We start from the raw sequence: 21,249 nt of genomic DNA, 5'->3' as shown, positions 1-21,249 counted from the left end.
GCCCATTCACGCAGTAGAGCATTCGTTAAGTCAGGCACTGATGTTGGACCAAAAGGTCTGGTTCACAATCTCTGTTCCACTTCATCTCAAAGGTGTTGGATGGGGTTGACTTCAGGGCTCTGTGTGGGCCAGTGAACACCGAACTCATCTAGCCATGTCTTCATGGACTTTGCTTTGTGCACTGGGGCACAAAGTTGTTACAAAGTTGGAAGCATAGCATTGTCCAAAATGTCTTGGTATGCTGAAGCATTAAGATTTCCCTTCACTGGAAGTAAGGGGCTGAGCCCAAACCCTGAAACACAGCCCCATAAAGAGGTGTCTGGATACTTTTGTCTATATAGTGTATATCACCACTGACAGCATATAAAGATTATATAGCCTACATCACACCTTATGGCCTTTATGTTGACTTGCATTATGAGCAACCAGAGAGTCATTTTTCCCTAAATGAAGCCTGAAGAGTCAGTTTTATTTCCATAATGGTTTACTAAAGCACAAAGGCACTTTGATGAAAAAGAGCTTATTGAGTTTGAGCTCAGGATAGTTTATATCTCCTCTCTGTTAAATTTTGTGAAAAGAAGTTTTAAGACTTATAGGCTTTGTATGCTGCAATCATAATAAACATAATTCATCATCCCTGATGTTGGTTTAAACCCCAGGACCAAATTTATTTTCTTTAACAATCCACCAAGCACCACATTGACAGAATGTATGAGTATTTTGGTCAATTTCATGCGTGTTCTTTAATAAAACATCTCAAAAGAAAATTCTTATCAGATGAATTGTGTGGTCTAAATTGTGTCAGTCTAGAGATCCTTGACTTAAAGAAGAGAAACTACATGGATTTACTACTTGAGCAAAGAAGTTTTTTTTTATTTAAAAAATGTTAAGAAAACATTATTTAAATGCACAAACGTTTACAGTCTTGCCCGTCAGTGTCAGTCTTTTTATTAAACACACCTAACACGCTAATTGTTCAAGAGGCAAATTTTCTTGATGAATGTCAAAAAGAAAGCCATAAAAATAATGCCACCATTAGAAATACTGCTTATTTAAAATAATACCTCAATTGTCTGCTCTGATAAATTACTTATTGAAATGAGCATTAATATTAATATAAATAGAATATCATATTCAAAGTAACATAAATAGGATTATATTTAGAGATTATGTACAGCAATTACAGTAATACAGTTACAGTGGTTTCAAAGTAAAATAAAATACTGAAAATACATGATTAAATACAGTCTGTCCAAATCATATTGATCCTGAAAGCTGGTTGATGGTGTGAAATATTAACGGTGCAGTTATTGTTATCGGGTTAGGTTCTGGGCAAGAGACAGTTCAAGTTAGTTCAGCACAATCTCTTTCATTGTGACACACTGGCTGGATAATTTTACATGCTGGTATAAGTTTGATATCTACATCTAATATAAGTAGATGTCTAAGGATTGTCTGATTAATACCATCCTAATATGTTCAGTAGAGGGCGCAAGGAGGCAAAGTTAAACCTGTTTTTGAAGCAGATTCACGCTGACAGAGAGCTGCTTCTGACTGGTGAAGAGTGAAACATGAGACTGTGTGCTGTGCTTCTTTAGACTCTGGTATGGTCTTCCTTCATCTTCATCTCATATCGGTGATGAAGCCTCAGCCTCCTCTGCTTCAGTCAAGGCTTTGTGCATTTTAACAACTCAGACTGCCCTTTTGCTTAGTGCCTGAGGAGACCGGCATGCCATTCTGGTCCACGCACCAGCACTTGCCACGCCGCATCCCTCGAGATGACCAACACTGAATCAACAGAATAGAAACAGAGATACAAACCACATGTCTGCAGGAAAGTATCATTAATATGACTTCAGTGTTTGTCTGTGATTCATCATGTTTGCAAACTCACCTGCTTCTTTCTGAAGAAGCCACGCTTGTCACAGTTGGGCATGTAGATATCATGGTTTGAGTCAAATAAATGGGCATCAAGACCTTTGATAAGTGTAGTTAGCAGTCTACGACATGGAGCCTGTGGGTACAGATCAACAGATGTAATTGCCACCCTGGTTGCATGTACTGTTTCTCTCAATTATTAGGGTCATTTGATAGAGGTTTAGGTTAGATTTTTACCTCATTTGGGTCCTCAGTGGGTGCTGGGTCTAGCGTCAGATAAAGACAAAAGCATTCTGTTGGATCTGTCATTACTGTATGAACACCTGTTTAAACTCATTTCATTTCATTGTGATGTCGCCTCAAATATTGTTTTATTGTAAACTTTTAGATTTATTCTTGTCAGTTTTGGTCATGCACTTCACTCATAGTTCACTAATAATAAACCACTAATAGTAGAGCTATTAGTGATCATTTTTCTTGAAGACCAAATCAGTGGTTGTACTGCCGTCACTGAGACATGAAAACATTTTTATATAAACTACTGTGATATTTCACTATGTGTGGATTTATGTTAACAGGTTGTCCAGACAGCACTTGGCTGTGGAAAAAATAAGCTCAGTGTGTATACACAGGTGTGTTTCTCAGTTCATATATACTCTCTACTAATGCAAACTCATGATCTCATTACAGGATGAATGACTGAACGCTCATTTGTTGATTAAATGTGAAATGTAAGGAAATAAAATTTTCAAAAACTGACAAATAAATCAGCAAATATTGAGTATTGCTGTTGAAAATCCATACGCTATCAGCCTCACCTAAAGCCTAAGTTACTCTGCGGGCACAGTGAGTGTGACCCTTACCTGCCGTGTAGATGTTCTCAGTCGGGCTGAGGCTGCTGACGTTAGTGCAGAGTCCCCTGCCTTCCAGCAGGGCGCGGAGGGGCCTCGGCTCATCCTCTGGAGGTGCACAGCGTAGACCCTGGGCGCAGCTCAGCGTGTAGACCCCACATGGCTCTCCAACGCCCAGAGAGGTGGCGTTTAAATCTACAGACAACTGACTCTGTGTAGGCTTCGATTTACAGGTGGGACATCCCCTGGACGGTGTGGTTAGCAGCGTCGGGCTTTGCAGAGCCGGCTGCAGGAGGAGCAGCACCAGAATATTTAGATACAGAGACATCTCACACTGGAAGAGTGGAAGTCGTCCACTGAGAGTTTTTGATCGTTAATTTCTATGAGGACTTCTGATCTTAGATTAGATCCGCCGACGGTGGATAGTGAGGTGGATAGTTATTCTCTCAAGTCAAGACAGAGTGGTAATAAGGCTGACAGACACTGCTGGCAGCAGCTTTTAAAGAGCGCAAACCAGTGGGGAAAGGTATGGGAGGGTACGTGATGGAGAATGTTAGTTTTCCCTCTCATTTCCACACTGCTGAGCACACCCCATTTCCCCTTGTCTCTGACACACACACACAGTCACGCATGCTCATACCATTTGTTATTTGTCATCTTGCAGGTTAGTAATGCTTCTACACGGATATAAATCACCAGTGATTGCTGTGCATGCTTCTCCATAGCTCTGCCTTTTCCCCTCTGAGAGGGTCATTTATTTACAGAAGTGACACTTTCATGTGACCAACCAATCATGGATCAGCAGGCAAGAGTTTCGCCTTGTAAGTTTAAAAATTACTGCTGTCCATCATAAAAAAAAAGGACAAAAATCAAATTCAATATCGCTATCTGCATGGACAGAATTCATTAGTTTTTGTATCTTGTAATCAGTCACAACAAAACTGAAGTAACCAAGTCACGTAAAAGTATAAAATAAAATGAGAAGGTCAGCCAGCAATGGTGGGATCTAAATAAGTACAGATGTTCCTGTATGGTATACTGTAATTTTACAGTAGTTATAATTTAGTTGTGTACTTTGAACTGATGCTATGTCATAGTTATTCTTTACTCATTTTTACAAGCAAATATTGTACTTCTTTCTCCACTATAATCATATGACAGTTGCAGTTACTTTTTAATTTGGAGATTTTACATCCAAAACTTCTTAAGAGATTATTGAATATAATATAAAATGTTAAACTTATCTCCGTATGGCTCTAGAGTAAGTCATTTGGCTACAGCACTGGGGAGTTGACAATGCAGTACTTGTGTGCAAAAAAATGTGCAAATAAACTTACAATAAAATACCTGTAATAAAACAACAACAAAAAAACAACCAATCAAAATAAAAATGGATTTATTTACTTCCACCCTTTCTATCCTTGTTTCGGATATTGTTATGATTTTTCCTTAAATAGCAACCACTTAATAAACACATTTTTGCCAGAGCGCGTTTACAGAGTCTATAACTGCAGGGCTAAAGATCGAGAGGAAGCGACCCGACGCTGAGAGGGTGAAGGAGTGCCACTCAAGGTGGATGACTAAGACATTAATAGCCACGAGCAAAAAGTCACACCCTGCAAATTCCACTGTCTGTGAGTCACAAACAGATTAAATTGAACGGGGAGACACGATCTTAAATGATCTGCCAGTCTTCTGACTTGATGTATTAATATTCAGACTGTGATTACTTCATCTTGGATACAAATATAATTTAGTTACAAACATGGCCCAATACACCGGGAATGGCTTAAATATCTCTTAAGAACATGTCTGAATGATTTATTTATTTTTTTAAACTGCTTTAGATGTTTAAGGTTAAGCTCATTTAAATACTTTAGATATTGTTTGGTAGTTTAATCTACAGCAGTGTAGTGTCCTATTCTAAAAGATAGTCATGTTTGTAGCATTGCTGACTTGTGACAATGAACCATGATTCTCTAAAAAGTCAACTATTCACGAGATCAGAAAAATATCCGTCTTTTCATCTTTGTTTTTAAAGAGTTTATTTAATTTAAGAAGTAGGAGACATTTCTCAGCCTTTACACATAACCCCTCACTTTATCAGAGAAATTAACTAAAAAGTTTCTATTAACTAAAGCTGACACACAAATGTCTGAGATGTTGGTCTAATGAAGCTGAAATATGAAGTTGTGTAAAGTCAAAGTACTTCAATAGTACCTTGAATCGGGACATAAATATTATACTTAAGTAAGCAATGTGAAGAAGTATTGTACTTAGAAGACAATGAAGTATGTCTGATTGTTTTTAGAATATAAAACCAAAAACTATAAAAAGCCTTATCCCATACAGTCATACCTTACATTATTATCATTTTTTTAAGGAAATAAAAAAAACTTTTCATAAATTGCTGCTTCCTTTGTTACAAAGGTGTGTTAAAGTATTTTTTCCTGTCTAACTATATATGCTCTTCATTTAAAACATATGTAAAAGCAATATGTAAAACACTTACTGTAAAACCAAGGGTAAAACAGACAGACAGACAGACAGACACACACCCACACACACACACACACGTACACACAGACACACACGTACACACAGACACACGTACACGCACACACACACGGGCGGCACTGCAGAGGTTAATGACGCTGTATTTATTCTGCAATGTGATTGGTAGAGAGGGCGGGACTTCCGGTAGCGCAGGTTGGACATAAAGTGACATACTTCACCTCGTTAAAATTGGAAGAAAAACCAAAGGACGACGCGTTACAAGTTTGTAAACAGTAAGGAACCAACACGAGACAAGCAGGTTGTGAACAGTTTGTGGATAACCTGAGGTATAGTCATGTTTACGGGACATTATTAGCCATACGGCACGATAATGTTGTATCGCTGAAAGCAGCTAGCCGGCCCACAGACTCCTGCCCGTAGTTTGGGAAATGCGATGCTGCGTTTAGGATAAGCTCGTAAATAGGTAAACACCTGAAATGATAATATGAGGTTTTTTTATTTGTATACTTTATTAAAACATAATACCAGTTACAGCCTCAACTATTTAATTCAGTCGTATCTGTGCTGGTAAAGTGGAAATTAGCCCTTTCTTATTTGTGAATATTACCCCTTTATTTGCTTTCGTTTTCTTTTTGTTGGTTTTTTTTTTAAGCGAAACAGACAACATTTTCAGGTTGTATTTATTAGAACTGATAGCATAATTCCGCGGGGAACCGTATCACATTGTTATGATCCAATCAGTGAAATATTTTTGCTCTTTAATGTGACTTTGACTGGATAAACAAACCCCGGTTTAAAAAGGTGCGTTCACCTGATTCACCTCAGCTGCGATTACATAAACTGGCATAAGAAATTGAGCTGAAACGATTAATGGATTAGTTGATTGAAAGAGAAATAATCTGCATATAGTTTGATGATTAATACTTTATGTCATGTATTAAGCAAAAAGTGCCAAATACTCCTTAGTTCTTGTGTTTCAGGTTTGCAGGTATGTTTTTTTTTTCCTTCAGTTATTCCAGAGTTACTGAATGTGTTTCAGGTTTTTAAGTGTTGTTCCTAGATTTTATAGAGTAAACCATTGATTAGTTCATTGAGGAAATAGTCAGTCAATCAATAAAGAAAATAATCATGACTTGCACCCTGCAGTTCAAATGTTGACATTCAGTTTGCAGTATTTCAGACACAGGAAGACGTGAAACACATGAGTCTGTCTCTCCTTACAGAAGAGCCAGTCTCTACTTGATTAAGTCACAGTTGACATTGGGTGGAAGACACCCACACCTGACCATCACCGTACTAACACGAATAGGGGACTCACGTTCATGCCTGTTGGCAGTGCACAGTCACTGTCCAGGCCTTTGCTTGTCTTTGGAATGCGGGATTAAATGTAAATGGAAAAACACAAATGTGCCAACTCCTCACGGGGAGGGTTTGGCCTGAGGTTCAAACTCAGGTCCTTCTAGTTGTCAGGCAACAGTGGTAATCATGTTGTGGTCAAACATGTTTGCTGTGGAAGAGGACCTGTACTGTTACTGTATTTGTTTCTTGAAGGTATTCCTTTTCCCCAATAGCTTTTATATGCTTACAGTGATTGACTGTACAAACATTTGTTTGAGATATTTATATTTCAGTCAAACAAATAATCATGCATAAGTTATACTCCGAAATATATAAAAAACAGCCTTTTTTGAAGAAGAATTAGCTTTATTGGCAGTATATATATTTTTACATATGCACACTGAATTTTTCCTCTGCATTTAACCCATCCTTGGTTACACACATGCAACACCCAGCAAATTACATGCAGTGAAACACACAGGAGCAGTGGGCTGCCACTGTCAGGCGCCCAGGGAGCAAACTGGGGATTAAGTGTCTTGCTCAAGGGCACATCAGCTGGCTAATGGTGGGGGGAAGCATTTTTCTCATTAATCACTCCATCACACCCAAATTTTTTTCTGTGAGGGAATCAAACCGGCGACCCTCAGATCACAGTCCCCTTCTCCAACCTCAAGGCCACGGCTGCCCTTTCTTCTGAGCATATCTCTATATGTATCAGCCGACAATGAAATTATGACTGAAAAATAGAGCCGATAAGACAAAGCTCAACAAGACCAGACTACATGTTTGAAATCTGGAGTACATGTTTCACAAGGGTTCATTACATTTTAACTTGTTACTCACAGGTGTGAATAAACTACACAAAAATGTTTTTTTAAAATACAAGAATGTGAAACTGTCAGTTTCACATCAGTTTCTCGAAGCAGGTAGTTTTTGGTTATTGGTATCAGCTGACTTTCTAAAGCCGTGATAGATCTTTTTCACTTGTTTCTCTGTTTGCTAGATTGTGATGATTTTCAGACATGGACGACATAAACCTTCATTATCGCTTTCTGAATTGGAGGAGACGAATTCGAGAAATTCGTGAGGTGCGTGCGGTGCGATACCGGGAGCGGCTCAAAAGGATGCTGAGAGACGGAGACATACTCAGGTAACAGTGATGAGGAAGCGCCACCGTGAGAGTTTGTCGTGTGGTTTATTGCCTCATTATGTGGTCGAGCTCTTCTTTTGCTTGCTGAAACTGCACTTCGCTTTGCTTGCATCTGGTAGAAGTGATGATTAGAGTAATACTTTTGTGTTTGTTTATGGATCTCTCTGTAGGTATCATGGGAATTCAGATGAAGTTGGTTGTTTTGTGGCTGCCAGGCCATTGTCGAGAAGAAATCGCTATTATGAAGTAAGAACTGATCATTTTCTTTCAATCTATGAAAATAAATGTGGCACAAGAGTGGCAATTTAAAGAAATATCACTTTGTTAAGGATAAATACTGCCACACCTGATTTTACATGTGATTTCGTGTCGCTTATGAGTCTCAGTGTGCTGTTCCACCCTAACTTGAAACCTGGGTTATTATGTATGAAAGTGACATATTTTGTATCACAGGCGGTCGCAGCTTCAATGCTGAATGAGAATGGGATGAGATAAAACAGTCTAATTTTAAGACTTGTTTTAACTTAAGTCACTTTATGCCAGAGGAATATACCAGTGAAAAGTTCTGGGAATCATGAAAAACTGGGCTATCCATACATACGTATTAATATGGAAATATCTGTATGCACTATGGTATTTCTACAATACCACACTACAGTACTCATTTGTCAGGAAAGTACTAATGAGCCATGTGTTCATTTCATTTCTCTGTAATTATCGAGTTAAAGCATTCTGCGATGTGTTTGACGCTGACAGCAGTTGATCTTTTATCATTTCTGGTGAGTATAAAGTGATAAAGAGCATTCATGTCTTGTACACTAAGTTAATGATGGTGTTTCTTCCTAACATTAGTATTTATAGTGGCTTACGGACACAGTTGTTGTTCTGTGTTGATGAGAGGAGACTCGTCAGGCCTTCTTGTCTGACTGCTCGACTTCATCTTGTTTAGGCATAACCAAAAAAGAAATCACGCCCCTTGTCTGAGAAACCAGGAAATGGAACAGACTGGAAATAGATTTGTTGAATTACTTGGCAGCTCCTTGGACATTGTGTGCCGGGACTGGGTGTAATTAATTGCTGAGGCTAATGCTGATTTTTCAGGTCATGTGTTCCCAAATTATTTACTCCAAACTCAGGAGCAGGGTCAATTATTGAGTGACGGAACAAATATAATTTTTTAGATTGAAACACATTCATTTCTAAATGCTGAGCAGGTTTGCCACTTTACACCTTTTCCACAACAATTTTGATGTTGACACACAGTTCAGTCGACTTGCCAAGTTCAGTTAGGGTTTAAAAAAATTAGCCTTTTGAGTGCATCACTTTTATCGTAAAGCCTTTGTGATTAAGAAGCGACAACAATGTATTTTTGGATCAGAGAAGTGGGAAGAGCTTCCAGTAAATATAGTAACTGTGGTCCCACACATTTCCTGCAGTTTTTCTGCAGAATGCTTTTGTTGTTAACACTGATTCACTTCATACAAAATAAGCCCCGCCCCTCCTCAGGTAGTGTTGCTCTGCTTGTCGAGCCCTCCGTTCTAAAACTGATTACTTGCTAGTTTGCAATGATAAAGAAGGCAGATTTTCAGTCCTCAGTAATTTTTAAAAGGAGTCCTTGATTTCAGACAGAGGCAGACAAAAACAGGCGTCACAACTCTAACTGGCAGCTTTTGATTTTGAAATTACAGCTGCTGTTGGCAGGTTTTATCAGCTGTAGCTAGCACAGTGACTTGTTTGAAAAGATTATGTAGCTCATTAGATTATGTTGTGCTAAAATGACAGCAACAAGTCTTAGTTGATTGGCTAAAATTTTGAATACTGTGCTGTTGATACGCAAGTCAGCTTCAGCCTCAGTTGGCCTCTAAGAAGGGTCAGTACTTCTCTATGTATTGTAACACAAGAAAGCAGACGGTGCTTTCGGTCGTGCTTTCGTCTTGAGGGGTGCACTAACAGCGGCTTTCTTATCTCAGCCCTGACGAAGTGGTTTCACAGAGGCAAATAAGTTTCGTCTCATTTCAAATCATGTGCTAGTCTGTTTATTTCACTGCCCTTGGTAATCTAGACACTGTAGTGCACAAACATCCTGAGACAGAGACTGTTTCTCAGAGTAAACCATGTTCAGGCTTGCCTAACAGACACATCCTGCCCCCAGTTTTACATGTAGTGAAACAATAACTAACCCTCTCAGCCTTTATACTTATGTGTCTTTCATTATTGTGACTCACTTTGTGGGAGTCATGTAGGAGGAGAGAGGAAGCCACTTGCGTAAATGGGCATATGAGCAAAGAAATGACAGTGAAGTGGATGCTGATTGCAGATTTTAAGGTTCATCTGCATGTTTCACACTGACACAGAAAATGGGGACATGCTGCTTGTCACTCTCTGGAGACCAGTGTTGAGGTCATGGGAAAGAATTTAAGTTTCCTCTTCTTCTTGCCCTGGATTTGCCAGTAGTGCTCCGATTGCAGTGCGTCCACGTAGGGCTCCCTTAGGATGATGTCATATAGTCAGCATTCAGTTATGATAACAATGGTGAAGGGCTGCTCTTTACTTAAGCGTTTTCACTGTGAGCCGGTGTGGGACCGTGTGCAAAGAGATACTGTAGAGCTTCAGTTTGAAAGTTTCATGAAGTGAAAAGAGAAGATGTGTCAACCCAAAAGCGAAATGTAATATCATGTGAAAGTCCAGGGTGGAGCCTGAGCTTTTCTGGCAAATAAACCTGCAGCGCTTGTGTGGGCATTTCAAAAGTTTTCTGCCCCTTTGTATGGATTTCCTGTAATATAATAATAAAGTTTCAACCAGGAGGTATATTGTGGTTCACCAGCGCGGTGACAGAGAGAGTTGAAACTGAAAGCCACTGACCCTGAAAAAATACTGACATTGTACTAAAACACATCATTGGGAAAAAAGACAAACATGGAAAAAAAACAAACAAACAAACAAACAGGGGATTGTCACTGAAAAATGCATCAAAATACAACAAATTTCAAAATAAAATGAAAAATTTTTGAAAGGCTGTTTTGATTTTTAGTGGACCATTTTTTTCAGTGTCGTATTTGTTTTAGTGACAATACAGCATTTTGCAATACAAATGCTTCAATGCCAATGTGTCAGTACACGTTTTGTTTTCAATGCCAAATTTTATTTTTCAGGCCAAAATTCAGTGTCGCTGTTCTAGCCCTATAATAATTGAACAGAAAGGTTAATATCTAAAGCTACTCGCTCTGTTTCGATGCTCTGAGGTAGTTTGTATAATGTAATGAATGAATAATGTTCATCAGTATGTATTTCTTTGCACTATTTGTATTCTTTATTTTCTTCCACAAATTTGTACTCATTCCTGACCATTCTTTATTCTTTAACATACTTTACTTTTATTTCTTCAGCTTTTGTTGCCCTTGTTTTATATGTTTATTCTTGTGTAAGTACATTGAGAACAATGGAAAGAAAAACACAGTCAAATTCCTCGAACGTCTGCACACGCTGGACCAATGAAGCCAATTCTGATTCAGGCTTACGGTTCTAATCAGGCACACTTGAAATTACTGTTTACGGACATACCTGGTATGATCAGGTTTTTTTCTCATGTTTCTTTGTGATGATTCAAACTGTTCTCTTTGCAGGTGACCCTCATCGATACAGGAGTGAGGGGGATGATTGCTGTCGGTTTGGTGCCTCAGTCCTACAAGCTGGACCATCAGCCGGGCTGGCTGCCGAACTCTGTGGCTTTTCATGCCGATGATGGCAAGTATGTGACAAAGAATGATTTTATTTTCCAAGTACAGCACGCGAAACATGTTTTCCCATCACATCTCAGCCTTAAAACAATAGACGGGTACTGATATGAACATTGAAACATATTTTTGCTTACTTTAATGCTTCATCCTTTATCCATACTAACATTCAAGAGATTATTAATTACCGTAATGCGCTTTCAGTGTCTGTTCAAAGGAAACTTTGCTGATTGTCAGCCAGCTTTGTATCATTACAGTGTGAGTAGTATTTGGGATGAACAGTGTTAACTTCCCTCCATGTTACCTGCACTCACAGCTACCTGCTTACTTGACAGCAAAAGTCTACATGTTGTTCAAATCATAGATTGTACCTTTGTGGTTTTGTTTTGTATGCTACCCTAAAAAGACACTAGAAAGAGAGAAAGAAAGAGAAAGAGTTGCAGTGCTGATCAAATATAATTTAAGTGTCTGTCACTGCATTGCCTATTTCTCACCTTGAATGTTTTCAGAATCATATTTTAGTTTCCCGTTTACCTGCTATGTTAACATGAAGGTTTGACACAAGGACAAGGCCGCAGCAACAACACAAGAATTCTGAAGCTGAAAGACACGCAGAGCAAAGAAAATAGAAAGAGCTTTGTTGCCAGACAGCAGAACTGAAACACCATTTCAGCACATGTAGCCGTGCAGGCAGCACAAGGACAACACACAGCTAAGCAGTGCTTATCACAAGTGTTTTTTGATATGTGGAGCATCAAAACAGAAGAACAGTAGATACACATAAAACAGTAGATACAGATACAAAATACAAAGTAAATATGTTGATCTCGATAAAATGTTAAAAGATGGAACATGTACTAATAAACTGGTAATGTATTCATAACACACAGTTGGAGAAAAACCTACTAAATCAACTAAACCAGTAGATGTACCCATACCTAAGCTGCGAAGTTTGTCTTCTCATGTTACTCTCTCACTCTGTCAGTAAATTGTAAAAATGATGAGCCTCAGCGATTGCCGATCCAACCTGTCCTACTTGTCTTTCCATAGGCTGTATAATGGCAACACTGTAGGGCAGCAGTTTGGTCCAAAATGCTGCAGAGGTGACAGAATTGGCTGTGGAATATCCCTGGACTCTGATGATGGGCAGTTAACTGTGTTTTTTACCAAGAATGGCAAGGAAGTAAGTGCTTCATTTTCCATCATATTACTTTACCATTTGTAGACAGAATCTATTCAGCTAGTTTTTATAAGTGGATGTACTTATAGTTCCCAGCTTCAGTTCCTTGAATAATACTGAATCTGAACATGTGCCCAGGTTGGCAGCGTGGAAATCCCAGCATCTCCTGATGCTCTCTATCCTGCCGTGGGAATGCACTCTCTTGGGGAAGAAGTGCTGCTGGACCTGAACGCTGAGTGGGGGACGGAGGACGACGATGGACAGATGATAGTGGATAGTCACGAAGAGGACTGGAGCCGCCTTCATGACGTTAGGGTGACTGGCACAGTAAGTCCTCTTACTTTTTTTTAATCGTTTATATTCATCTCAGTCGATACAGAATTTTTAAGTAAAAGTAAATATTAGCTTTTGCTAAATACCTTGTTTGACCTCCTCCTGTTGGGCGTCCACCCCTCCCTGTGATGGCAGATCTGCAGTGTTTGTGTTTGACTCAGCTGTTGATACACATAAAACCTGAATTAAAAAGGATGGGAGGGGATCACAGCTAAATAGCCGTAGGCAGGAACAAGTAACCTTCATGCAACCCCCACATTTAATTATCCTTTATTTCTGCAAATTTGGCTCTGTCCTGTATGAACGCAGGGCCCACAAACCACAGTCTGATCTCCCTGGAACCCATCAATCACACATGTGCACGTTGTAACACTACATGAGTTGTCAGGACAGAAAAACATGTTGGTAATAAAGCAAGATGTGGGATGGGAAGGCTCATGACAGACAAAGCAGCGTACTTTCATATTGAAGTTTTATTGTGGTATTTAAGCTTTGGATTATGCATCCTGGTTTCTTGATTTTTTTTTTTCTATCTGAGCTGTATTTGCAGTTGCTCTCATTTATACAAGTGATAACTTCAGCTGTGATTCTTCTGAGCTCTGCTGACACTGTTCACAATTCATATGTGTAAGTTTTTGTTTTGCTTTTTAATCAAAGGCCACATTGAGCACTTACTCCAAAATCATTTCCAGTGAAAATAAAAATGAATGTAACCATTCTTTTCACGAATGACTAAATAGAGTACTGGTTATCATGTGAGATTCATAATTTAAAAACTGCCACATTTTTAAGATGTAATCAAAAATTTAATCAGTTCATCCTTGTCAGGGTCCCAACCCAACCAACCAGAGCACGGCTGAAAACAGCTGCCTGACACTCGGAAAATCGAAACCAGGAACTAAAAGAAGCATACAGACACACGGGCACATTTCTTCCATTGTTAATATAAAAGATTGATTGCTGCAGCTTTAGATATATCTGAAATTAAATAACAGCAGAATAAAGCAGGCTTCATAGCGTACAACTTGAAACTGTTTTAAATCTGTGTTCTATTGCTAACAAATGATATGAGACATTAACCCAGTCTCTGTGTCTGGCCATAACCTGTATTTGTCTGCGTTATTTCCGCAGCTGCTGGAGTATGTGGGTAAAGGGAAGAGCATCGTGGACGTGGGCTTGGCTCAGGCCCGTCGGCCTCTCAACACACGCTTCCACTACTTTGAACTGGAGATCACAGATGCTGGAGAGAAGTGTTACATTGCCCTGGGACTGGCACGCAGGGTAAGATCCTCAATGCTTCAGTCATCGCCATTCACCATAACGATCACACGTCATAGTCACTGACATGCTGTGATCAGAAGAGATGGAAACATGGCACCCCGGCGGTGTAATTTTCTCTCTTTTTCTGGCGCGATGCTATGATGCTTCAGGAAGTTAAGCACTTTAGCGCTTGAATAGTTTTCATTGTCCAAGCAGTGCTCTTGCATCGATCAGTCGGCATTGAGTTTAAAAGACACAGTGGAATAAAAAATCATAACCACCGTGACATGTCATTGGCATCTGTGCTGCTTTTGACTGTTCCCATCTTCAATTCAATTCAGTTCAGTTTAGTTTATTTATAAAGCCCCAGATTACAACAAAAGTTGTATCATGACACTTTCCAGTTAGAGCAGGTCTAAACCAAACTCTTTAAATCTTCCAGCGCGTTTGTGACATTGAGTGTTGCATACCAGAAAAAAAGGAAGACAAATGGAAGCCCAACAACCAGCAATGGGAAAGAAGTCAATCAGCTATTTTAAAATTTAGCCACATCTAAAAAATGTGCGTGTATGTTCTAATTTGGGTGTAGAAAGGCTTTACTGTACACATTCTGTGGTTATCAACTACCCCCTTCCACACACACACACACACACACACATATGTTGTCATCGCTCATACACACCACTGTGCTCTCACTGTTTCCAGTCTGAGTGATGGATGACCGAAAGAGGAAAAGCTAACAACAGAATAAATATTGTCTCATTTCATCCCCACATCTGGTTTCCCATAAAAAGCAGCAGGTTGTTCCATTTACATGCTAATCTACCATGTTAACTCGAATACTGAAGTCAAGTATGTGAAAGGTTACTTATGAGCTAAGATGAGATTGTTGTATTTGTTGTCGGTTTCTTTCTGTTTCGGAATAACTTTATCCAGTCACCGCACACAAGAGGGAATAAATAGAAAAGAATTAAAAGTATGCAGGACTTCCTCAGGCTAAGCAATTAATGGTTGATATCCTAATTAATGTGGCTCTAGTAGGTGGTTTTAATCTGAAATGATGACAGCAAATGATGATCCATATTTTGGAAATAAGCTGGGTCTGAGAGAAGACTTGATGAATGTTTACACATCAGAGATGCAATCAACTGCATTGGGCCTCACATGAAATCATCAAGAACTTGTGCACACTGTGTTTAACATAAATAAAATCAGTGTAATAACTACTTGGGGTGCAGTCATCGTGTCATTTTAAGCGGCAGATACGAAGTAAAGTGTGGCTCAGAGGTTGCTGCTCTCGTTGTTCTCGGATATTGGACACTAATTGCTTGAGTGTCAAGCTTGCTAATCATGTTTTGCCAGCTGTGATGGCTCTCACAGCCTGGGAGGTGGCAGATCACTGTTTCACTCGTTCTTAATATTAACTCCCCCTTGACTCCTCTGCCCTTAGTTACTGTGTGCGGGCATGTCGCGCCCCCGGGTCAGACGGCATGGAGAAGCGAGCTTTGTCATTTTGATGATTGTTTTTCCGGGAATTGTTTTTCTCGATGTGTCTGCGGTTCTGGTGGAGCATTATAAATCCATCAAACGGTCATTCCTGAGGTTTTGTATCCTTCCCCCATCATCTCCTGCAAGATACATCAGCCTGCTGATGGGAAGCATTACCTCGTGCTGAAAAAAAAAAGGATGAGAAAAGGTGTCTCTTTTCTGTGTCAGGGTAACACATGCTCAACAGTTAACAGTGGCTCATTGGTTGCATATATTGGATAAAGGAGCACTTGTTTGTGGTGCATTCCTTTTCTCTTTTGTCGCTTCAGGGAAAAGTCTTGTTTTCTACGCACCAGTCATTATCCTTATCTCTTTAATTCAGTGTTATTCCTTCCGTCTTATCTCGTGCTTTCTCCTTCCAACGCCTAATTTTCATACCTGTTGCTGTACCTATCATCACATGAGTGCTCTGAGTCCTCACAGGGGTTTATATGGCTACTCAGACCTCCTAGAATTAGACTAAAAACCTCACTTTAAATTCAATTTTAGCCTAGTTTTTGTTTCAAGAACCCCACCCCTGCATAGTTACCATTGTCTGGAGATTTAACTGATCAGCATCACATTACTTGATGAAAGATGATGTTGGTTTGCCCTTTGTCCCACAGACCATATTTGTTAAAAAGTGACATGACAGGCCCAAAGTTTGATACAAAATATGTGTGTTGCTCTATTTGGAATAAAGAAATATTAGATGATAACAGATGGTTGACCTGTGAGCAAACGGAAAGACTCACCACCCCAATTAACTTAAGATTTTATTGACTGATAATACAACCCAGATATGATGTTTGCAGCTTGTCAAATTGTTATGATGTGCCTCCTCATATTTAATTAGGGGGAACATTCTTAGGTAATTTGCAGTAATGTTTTTGCCCTTCTTTGCTTCATCATCTTTTTTTTTTTTTTTTTTTTAAATAAATGAAAAATCTCACCACTCGGTTTGGTGTCACCTCACAGTTGAGTTCTAATGTCCTGTCTGCATCTGTCTGAGATCAGCCATCAGTTTGGGTTTGAAACTGTGTTGCTGTCTTCCTAACCTGTCACATTAAACACTGACATTTGAAGCAAAATTTTTGCTTTATCATTTTAAAATTTGAGTTCATTTGAGACTCAGGAGACCCTCACGATTCACGAGAAAGTTCCTGAAAGCTTCCATCAGTAAAGAAATAAATGAATGAATAAATAAATGGAGTAATCGTTCAGACTAGTTGATGAATGTGACTTTCTCTTTTGTTCGGCAGGACTATCCCAAAAACAGACATCCAGGTTGGAGCAGAGGGTCCATAGCCTATCATGCAGGTACGTGCTGGCTGATCATGATGCTACATGTGTTTTCTGTGTGAACATGTGCGTTCAAATGAAATCCATATAACGGTAACCTGATGTCATTATGGGCAATGCCAGCATCTTATACACTATGGGTCACCAACAGTCACACTGGTAATGGCAACAAATTGTTAGTCACGTTTCTGGCAGCGGTCAAGAGAACACATTCGTCAGTATTTTATTATTGTTGATGTCAGTAATAATGAAATATTTAACGGTTTAGCTTTCTTTGGCTTCCACCAGCCGGGAACAGCCAGCGGAGTGTGTTGCTGAAAACACTCCCACTTAAGTATTATTGTTCCAACTTAATATTTGATACATGTTCTCCCCTGTGTCTGTGTGGGTTTTCCTCTGGTTGCTCTGGTTTCCTCCCACAGTCCAAATCATACCGGTCAGGTGGACTGGAAACCCTAAATTGCCTGTAGGAGTGAGTGGGAATTAGTCTGCCTGTCTATACAGTGTGGGTAGGCTGAATAGGATCAGTGGTTCAGAAAACGAATGAATGGACGGATTACTTTACGCTACTCAGCCAAACAAAGAGATTTGTATAAAAGCTAGTCATGGCAGAGGTCTTGTGTTCTGACAGTTGCATCTGTGTCTTGATTATGTCTCTCATGCACTAATCAGTTGTCCTTTGTAGATGATGGAAAGTTGTTCCATGGCAGTGGGGTCGGAGACCCATTTGGACCACGCTGCTTTGAAGGGGACATTATGGGCTGCGGGATCATGTTTCCACGTGACTACAGTCTGGATAGTGGAGGTGAACACCTTTTACGTTGTCCCCAAAGCACTGTCTCTTATCATGCACAATCTCTAACTGTCTTTCCTTTACCTGCATCTGGGTTCTTTTAGATGACGCAGATGACTGGGACCTTGAGGTGTTTCCCAAGCCCAGCGAGGTTCAGAATGACTTGTATGCAAACAATGAAGATGAGGGGGACGAGGGAGAGTATTTAGAGGGGAGGAAGGTCACGGTGAGATGCTGTCAAAATCGAGGAACATAAAATCAGGGGACTCTTACATCCTTGAGTGAGATACTATTCATATTATACTCTTTGCTGTTCCATTGTGTTTGAGCAGGTGTTCTTCACCAGAAATGGAAAGGTGGTGGGTCGGCGGGAAGTGGCCTTACCTGTGGGAGGCTTATACCCCACGATTGGCATGATGAGCACTGGTGAGAAGGTCAGAGTGGACCTGCACCCCCTCAGTGGCTGAGCAGAGTGGAGAAAATGAAAACTGAAGAGTGGAGTGGAGCAAGGAAGAATGATTGAGCTCTGGTACATTTTGGAGATCAGATTTTAAATAATACCTCCACACCGACGGGCTCCAAGGTGTGACTTGAAAAGTCACTCCAGTGTAGGGGAGGGGGGACAAGGCTGTGGCGCCTTCATGCTGTAAGAATGATCAGAATAATGTATGTTACTTTTACATGTGTGCCTCAGAGAAGTGTGCTTTATAAAGAAATGGTTTTCCAAAAAAAAAAAAAGTTAAACCAGGGCTTCATGAGGGTTAAACACTATTTATTACAATTTCATCAGAGAGTAAAGTTAATATAATAACATATAATGCCCCCAGAAAGGGTCTTCCTGGAATAATAATCGTAAAGATCCAATCAGAGCAGACTCCAGCTTACAAGCGGACCCTCTTATCAGCAGTCATACGCATCGGCAGATATGTAGCGCCACTCTCACAGCCTGCAGCCACACTGTGATCACTATCTGAGCTCCGCTGTACTTCTTTCAGTCGGCGGTGTGTTACTGACACTCAGTGGTGAGAGTCAAAAATAATGCTCAGAAAGTCTTCCAAAAAACGTGCACTGAATGAGCAGGAAAAGCTAGCTGCTTTAGCATTAGCATTGGTCCTGTACAAGTGCGGGTGCTTTTTCTGAGTCATTACAGCATGTTGGCAACTGTACAAGCCACACGCATTAGGCATTATGGGATAATTAAATGCAATAACAATTTGTTGAAATTAAATCCAAACCGTCATTATGACCTTTAATTGTGATATTTAAAAGCTCAATTCCATCCAGGTTGGTTTTTCTGTGTACCTGTTGTGGTTTTTTTTTTCTGTCATTAAATGTAGCCATAATCACTTCAAAATCTTCAAAACCAAAAAATATCAGAAGAAGAACCCAAAAGAAATGTAGACCAGACTGAGGTGATTGTATGGGTCTAGTGATACATCAAAATTCATACTGTTTTGAGCGGGTTTTTCCAGTATTACGTATTTGCTGAGTGTAACTACACACATGTTCCTGGAGCTTGCCTTACACATTGACACACAAACAAAGAAGATTGCTGATCCTTAATGATACTTAATGCCAAACTCGGTGAAGCCTTTGGATAGACTGAACTTCACAGAAAAAAGACCTTTGAAGTTAAGGGTGGATTCTGTGGATTATGAGGTATTTTTGGCCTCAAAAAGGGAAAACCGTGAAGGGGAAATTCTCTGTGGTGTTAAACCCTGTCAGGACAAGAATAATTAAGGACATAGTGTAACAGTAAATTTCTTATTAGTCTTACATTTGATTATTTTATTAGAGACCTGAATGTTAAAAATGAAGCCATACTGTAACTAATATTTGCTGCTCTCAGGTATATTTGAAAATCAAAATGAGATACCTTGTCTTTTTTATTGTTATTTTTGAGGTTTTGCTGTATGTTGGACCATTGACACAATCTTTTAATGCATTTTTTTTCTTTTGTTTAGTTTCAAACTTAGTTGTTGCTTTACTATGAATCCATCTTTTTTTGCATTGAAGACTATCATAGTGGAAGAGTTTTGGCAGTTTTTTCCCCTAATTCATTTCAACTTACATTAACAAATTTTCTTTTTGTGATGCCAGATTTTACACACAACTCCTACCTTTTGCCAAAACTGTAGAGATAAAAGTGCTGCTTCCTGGTATCAATTCATACTACACTTGTAAACCGAGTTCTCTGCAGACTTGTGTGCTACAGGTTATTCATAAACATAAAAAATAGGCTCATTATGGCTGGTGACAACTGCAATTTTTGAAGGGCTCAAACTTTGGTCTTCATATTGAAAATGACTTTTTTTCATACATAAATAGAAGTACTTGATTGATGCTGATGTAAGTAGGCTTTACAACCAGACTGCTTTTCAACATTGGACCTAATGACCTAATGAGCAAAGCACCTGCGTGAAAAGGTCCAGTCTGGAACCTTTATTAAATGATATGCCTGGTTGTAAGGTCCAGGTGAAGACTCTGCAGCTCATGGAAAAGACTGGGAAAAAAAATGCGTATTGGACTCCATAATGTGTTGGGATGTTCATCTGAATTGCATCCAGGAAATGTCTCCCTGGTTGTGGAGATGCTTTAAAAACTCTGATGTTCGTGTGATGCTCAACTGCTGCTAACTGTGTCCTGAGGAAACTCTGCCCATCATTACATCAGCCTGTACTGGAGATACGGTCTGCTCATGTTTTTCATTATCATTGTCTAGTTTTGTTGATTCATTCTCTTTTTGCATGGGAGCTAATAATGTATTCTGTTGCCTGTTGGCCACCTTCCACTTGCATTTACTATTTAGTCCAACTTTATCTTTTTTTGTAATTAATCACAATGTTAAACACAATCACTGCATCTATCAGTCCAGCCCTTGTGGACACCCTTTTCATGCATGTTTTCCTTTTACCTTGACTTTTCTCTTGTTCCCACTCGTCTCTTTTCACTTGAAGCAATCAGAAAAAAACTATGTAAAAGCAAATTTCAAAAATATTACAGTCACTACACCAGTAACACCTGCTTTCACTCGTTTCTTTTGTGTCAAATTTAATATGGATAACGTTTCATGTCATCTGGAGAGGCGCGGTGGTTAGCCTTGCCGCCTCGCAGCAAGAGGATTCCAAGTTTGACTCCAGGTCTGGGCCCTTCCTTTTGCATGTTCTCCCTGTGCCCACGTGGGTTTTCTCCAGGTACTCTGGCCAGCGTCCTCCCACAGTCCCAAAAACATGCACATTAGGTTAATTGGCTACTCTACATTGCCCCTAGGGGTGAGTGAGTGCGTGTGTGATTGTCTGTCTTTGTGTGTCTGCCCTATGATTGACTGGTGACCAGTCCAGGGTGCACCCCTGCCTCTCGCCTGTAGGCAGCTGGGATAGGCTCCA

At 39.7% G+C, this 21,249-nt stretch overlaps 2 protein-coding genes across 4 annotated transcripts; one reads left to right on the top strand and one right to left on the bottom strand.

Moving 5' to 3' along the window:
* Positions 1-731: 731 nt before the first annotated feature.
* Positions 732-3,539, bottom strand: LOC124056525 (insulin-like growth factor-binding protein 5). The gene is made up of 4 exons (XM_046384063.1): positions 2,742-3,539; positions 2,116-2,144; positions 1,895-2,014; positions 732-1,788 (listed from the first exon to the last, which is right to left on the bottom strand). Exons 1-4 carry the CDS (start codon positions 3,055-3,057, stop codon positions 1,684-1,686), a joined length of 570 nt encoding a protein of 189 aa, XP_046240019.1. The 5' UTR covers positions 3,058-3,539; the 3' UTR covers positions 732-1,683.
* A 1,847-nt stretch (positions 3,540-5,386) lies between these two features.
* LOC124056523 (SPRY domain-containing protein 3-like) lies at positions 5,387-20,881 on the top strand. 3 transcript variants are annotated; one of them, XM_046384061.1, is made up of 11 exons: positions 5,387-5,518; positions 7,588-7,734; positions 7,905-7,980; positions 11,358-11,482; positions 12,519-12,651; positions 12,787-12,975; positions 14,113-14,262; positions 17,031-17,088; positions 17,756-17,875; positions 17,968-18,089; positions 18,196-20,881. In XM_046384061.1, exons 2-11 carry the CDS (start codon positions 7,607-7,609, stop codon positions 18,328-18,330), a joined length of 1,236 nt encoding a protein of 411 aa, XP_046240017.1. In that variant the 5' UTR covers positions 5,387-5,518; positions 7,588-7,606; the 3' UTR covers positions 18,331-20,881. The 3 variants fall into 3 exon arrangements, with proteins under 3 accessions (XP_046240017.1, XP_046240016.1, XP_046240018.1); XM_046384060.1 differs by having other exon boundaries at positions 5,424-5,572; XM_046384062.1 differs by lacking the exon at positions 5,387-5,518 and adding an exon at positions 5,573-5,709.
* The last annotated feature ends 368 nt before the right edge of the window (positions 20,882-21,249 follow it).

This window comes from Scatophagus argus, chromosome 3 (genome assembly GCF_020382885.2).
Source record: "Scatophagus argus isolate fScaArg1 chromosome 3, fScaArg1.pri, whole genome shotgun sequence".
Taxonomy (NCBI): Eukaryota; Metazoa; Chordata; class Actinopteri; family Scatophagidae; genus Scatophagus; species Scatophagus argus.
This window is presented reverse-complemented; position numbering and strand designations above follow the sequence as displayed.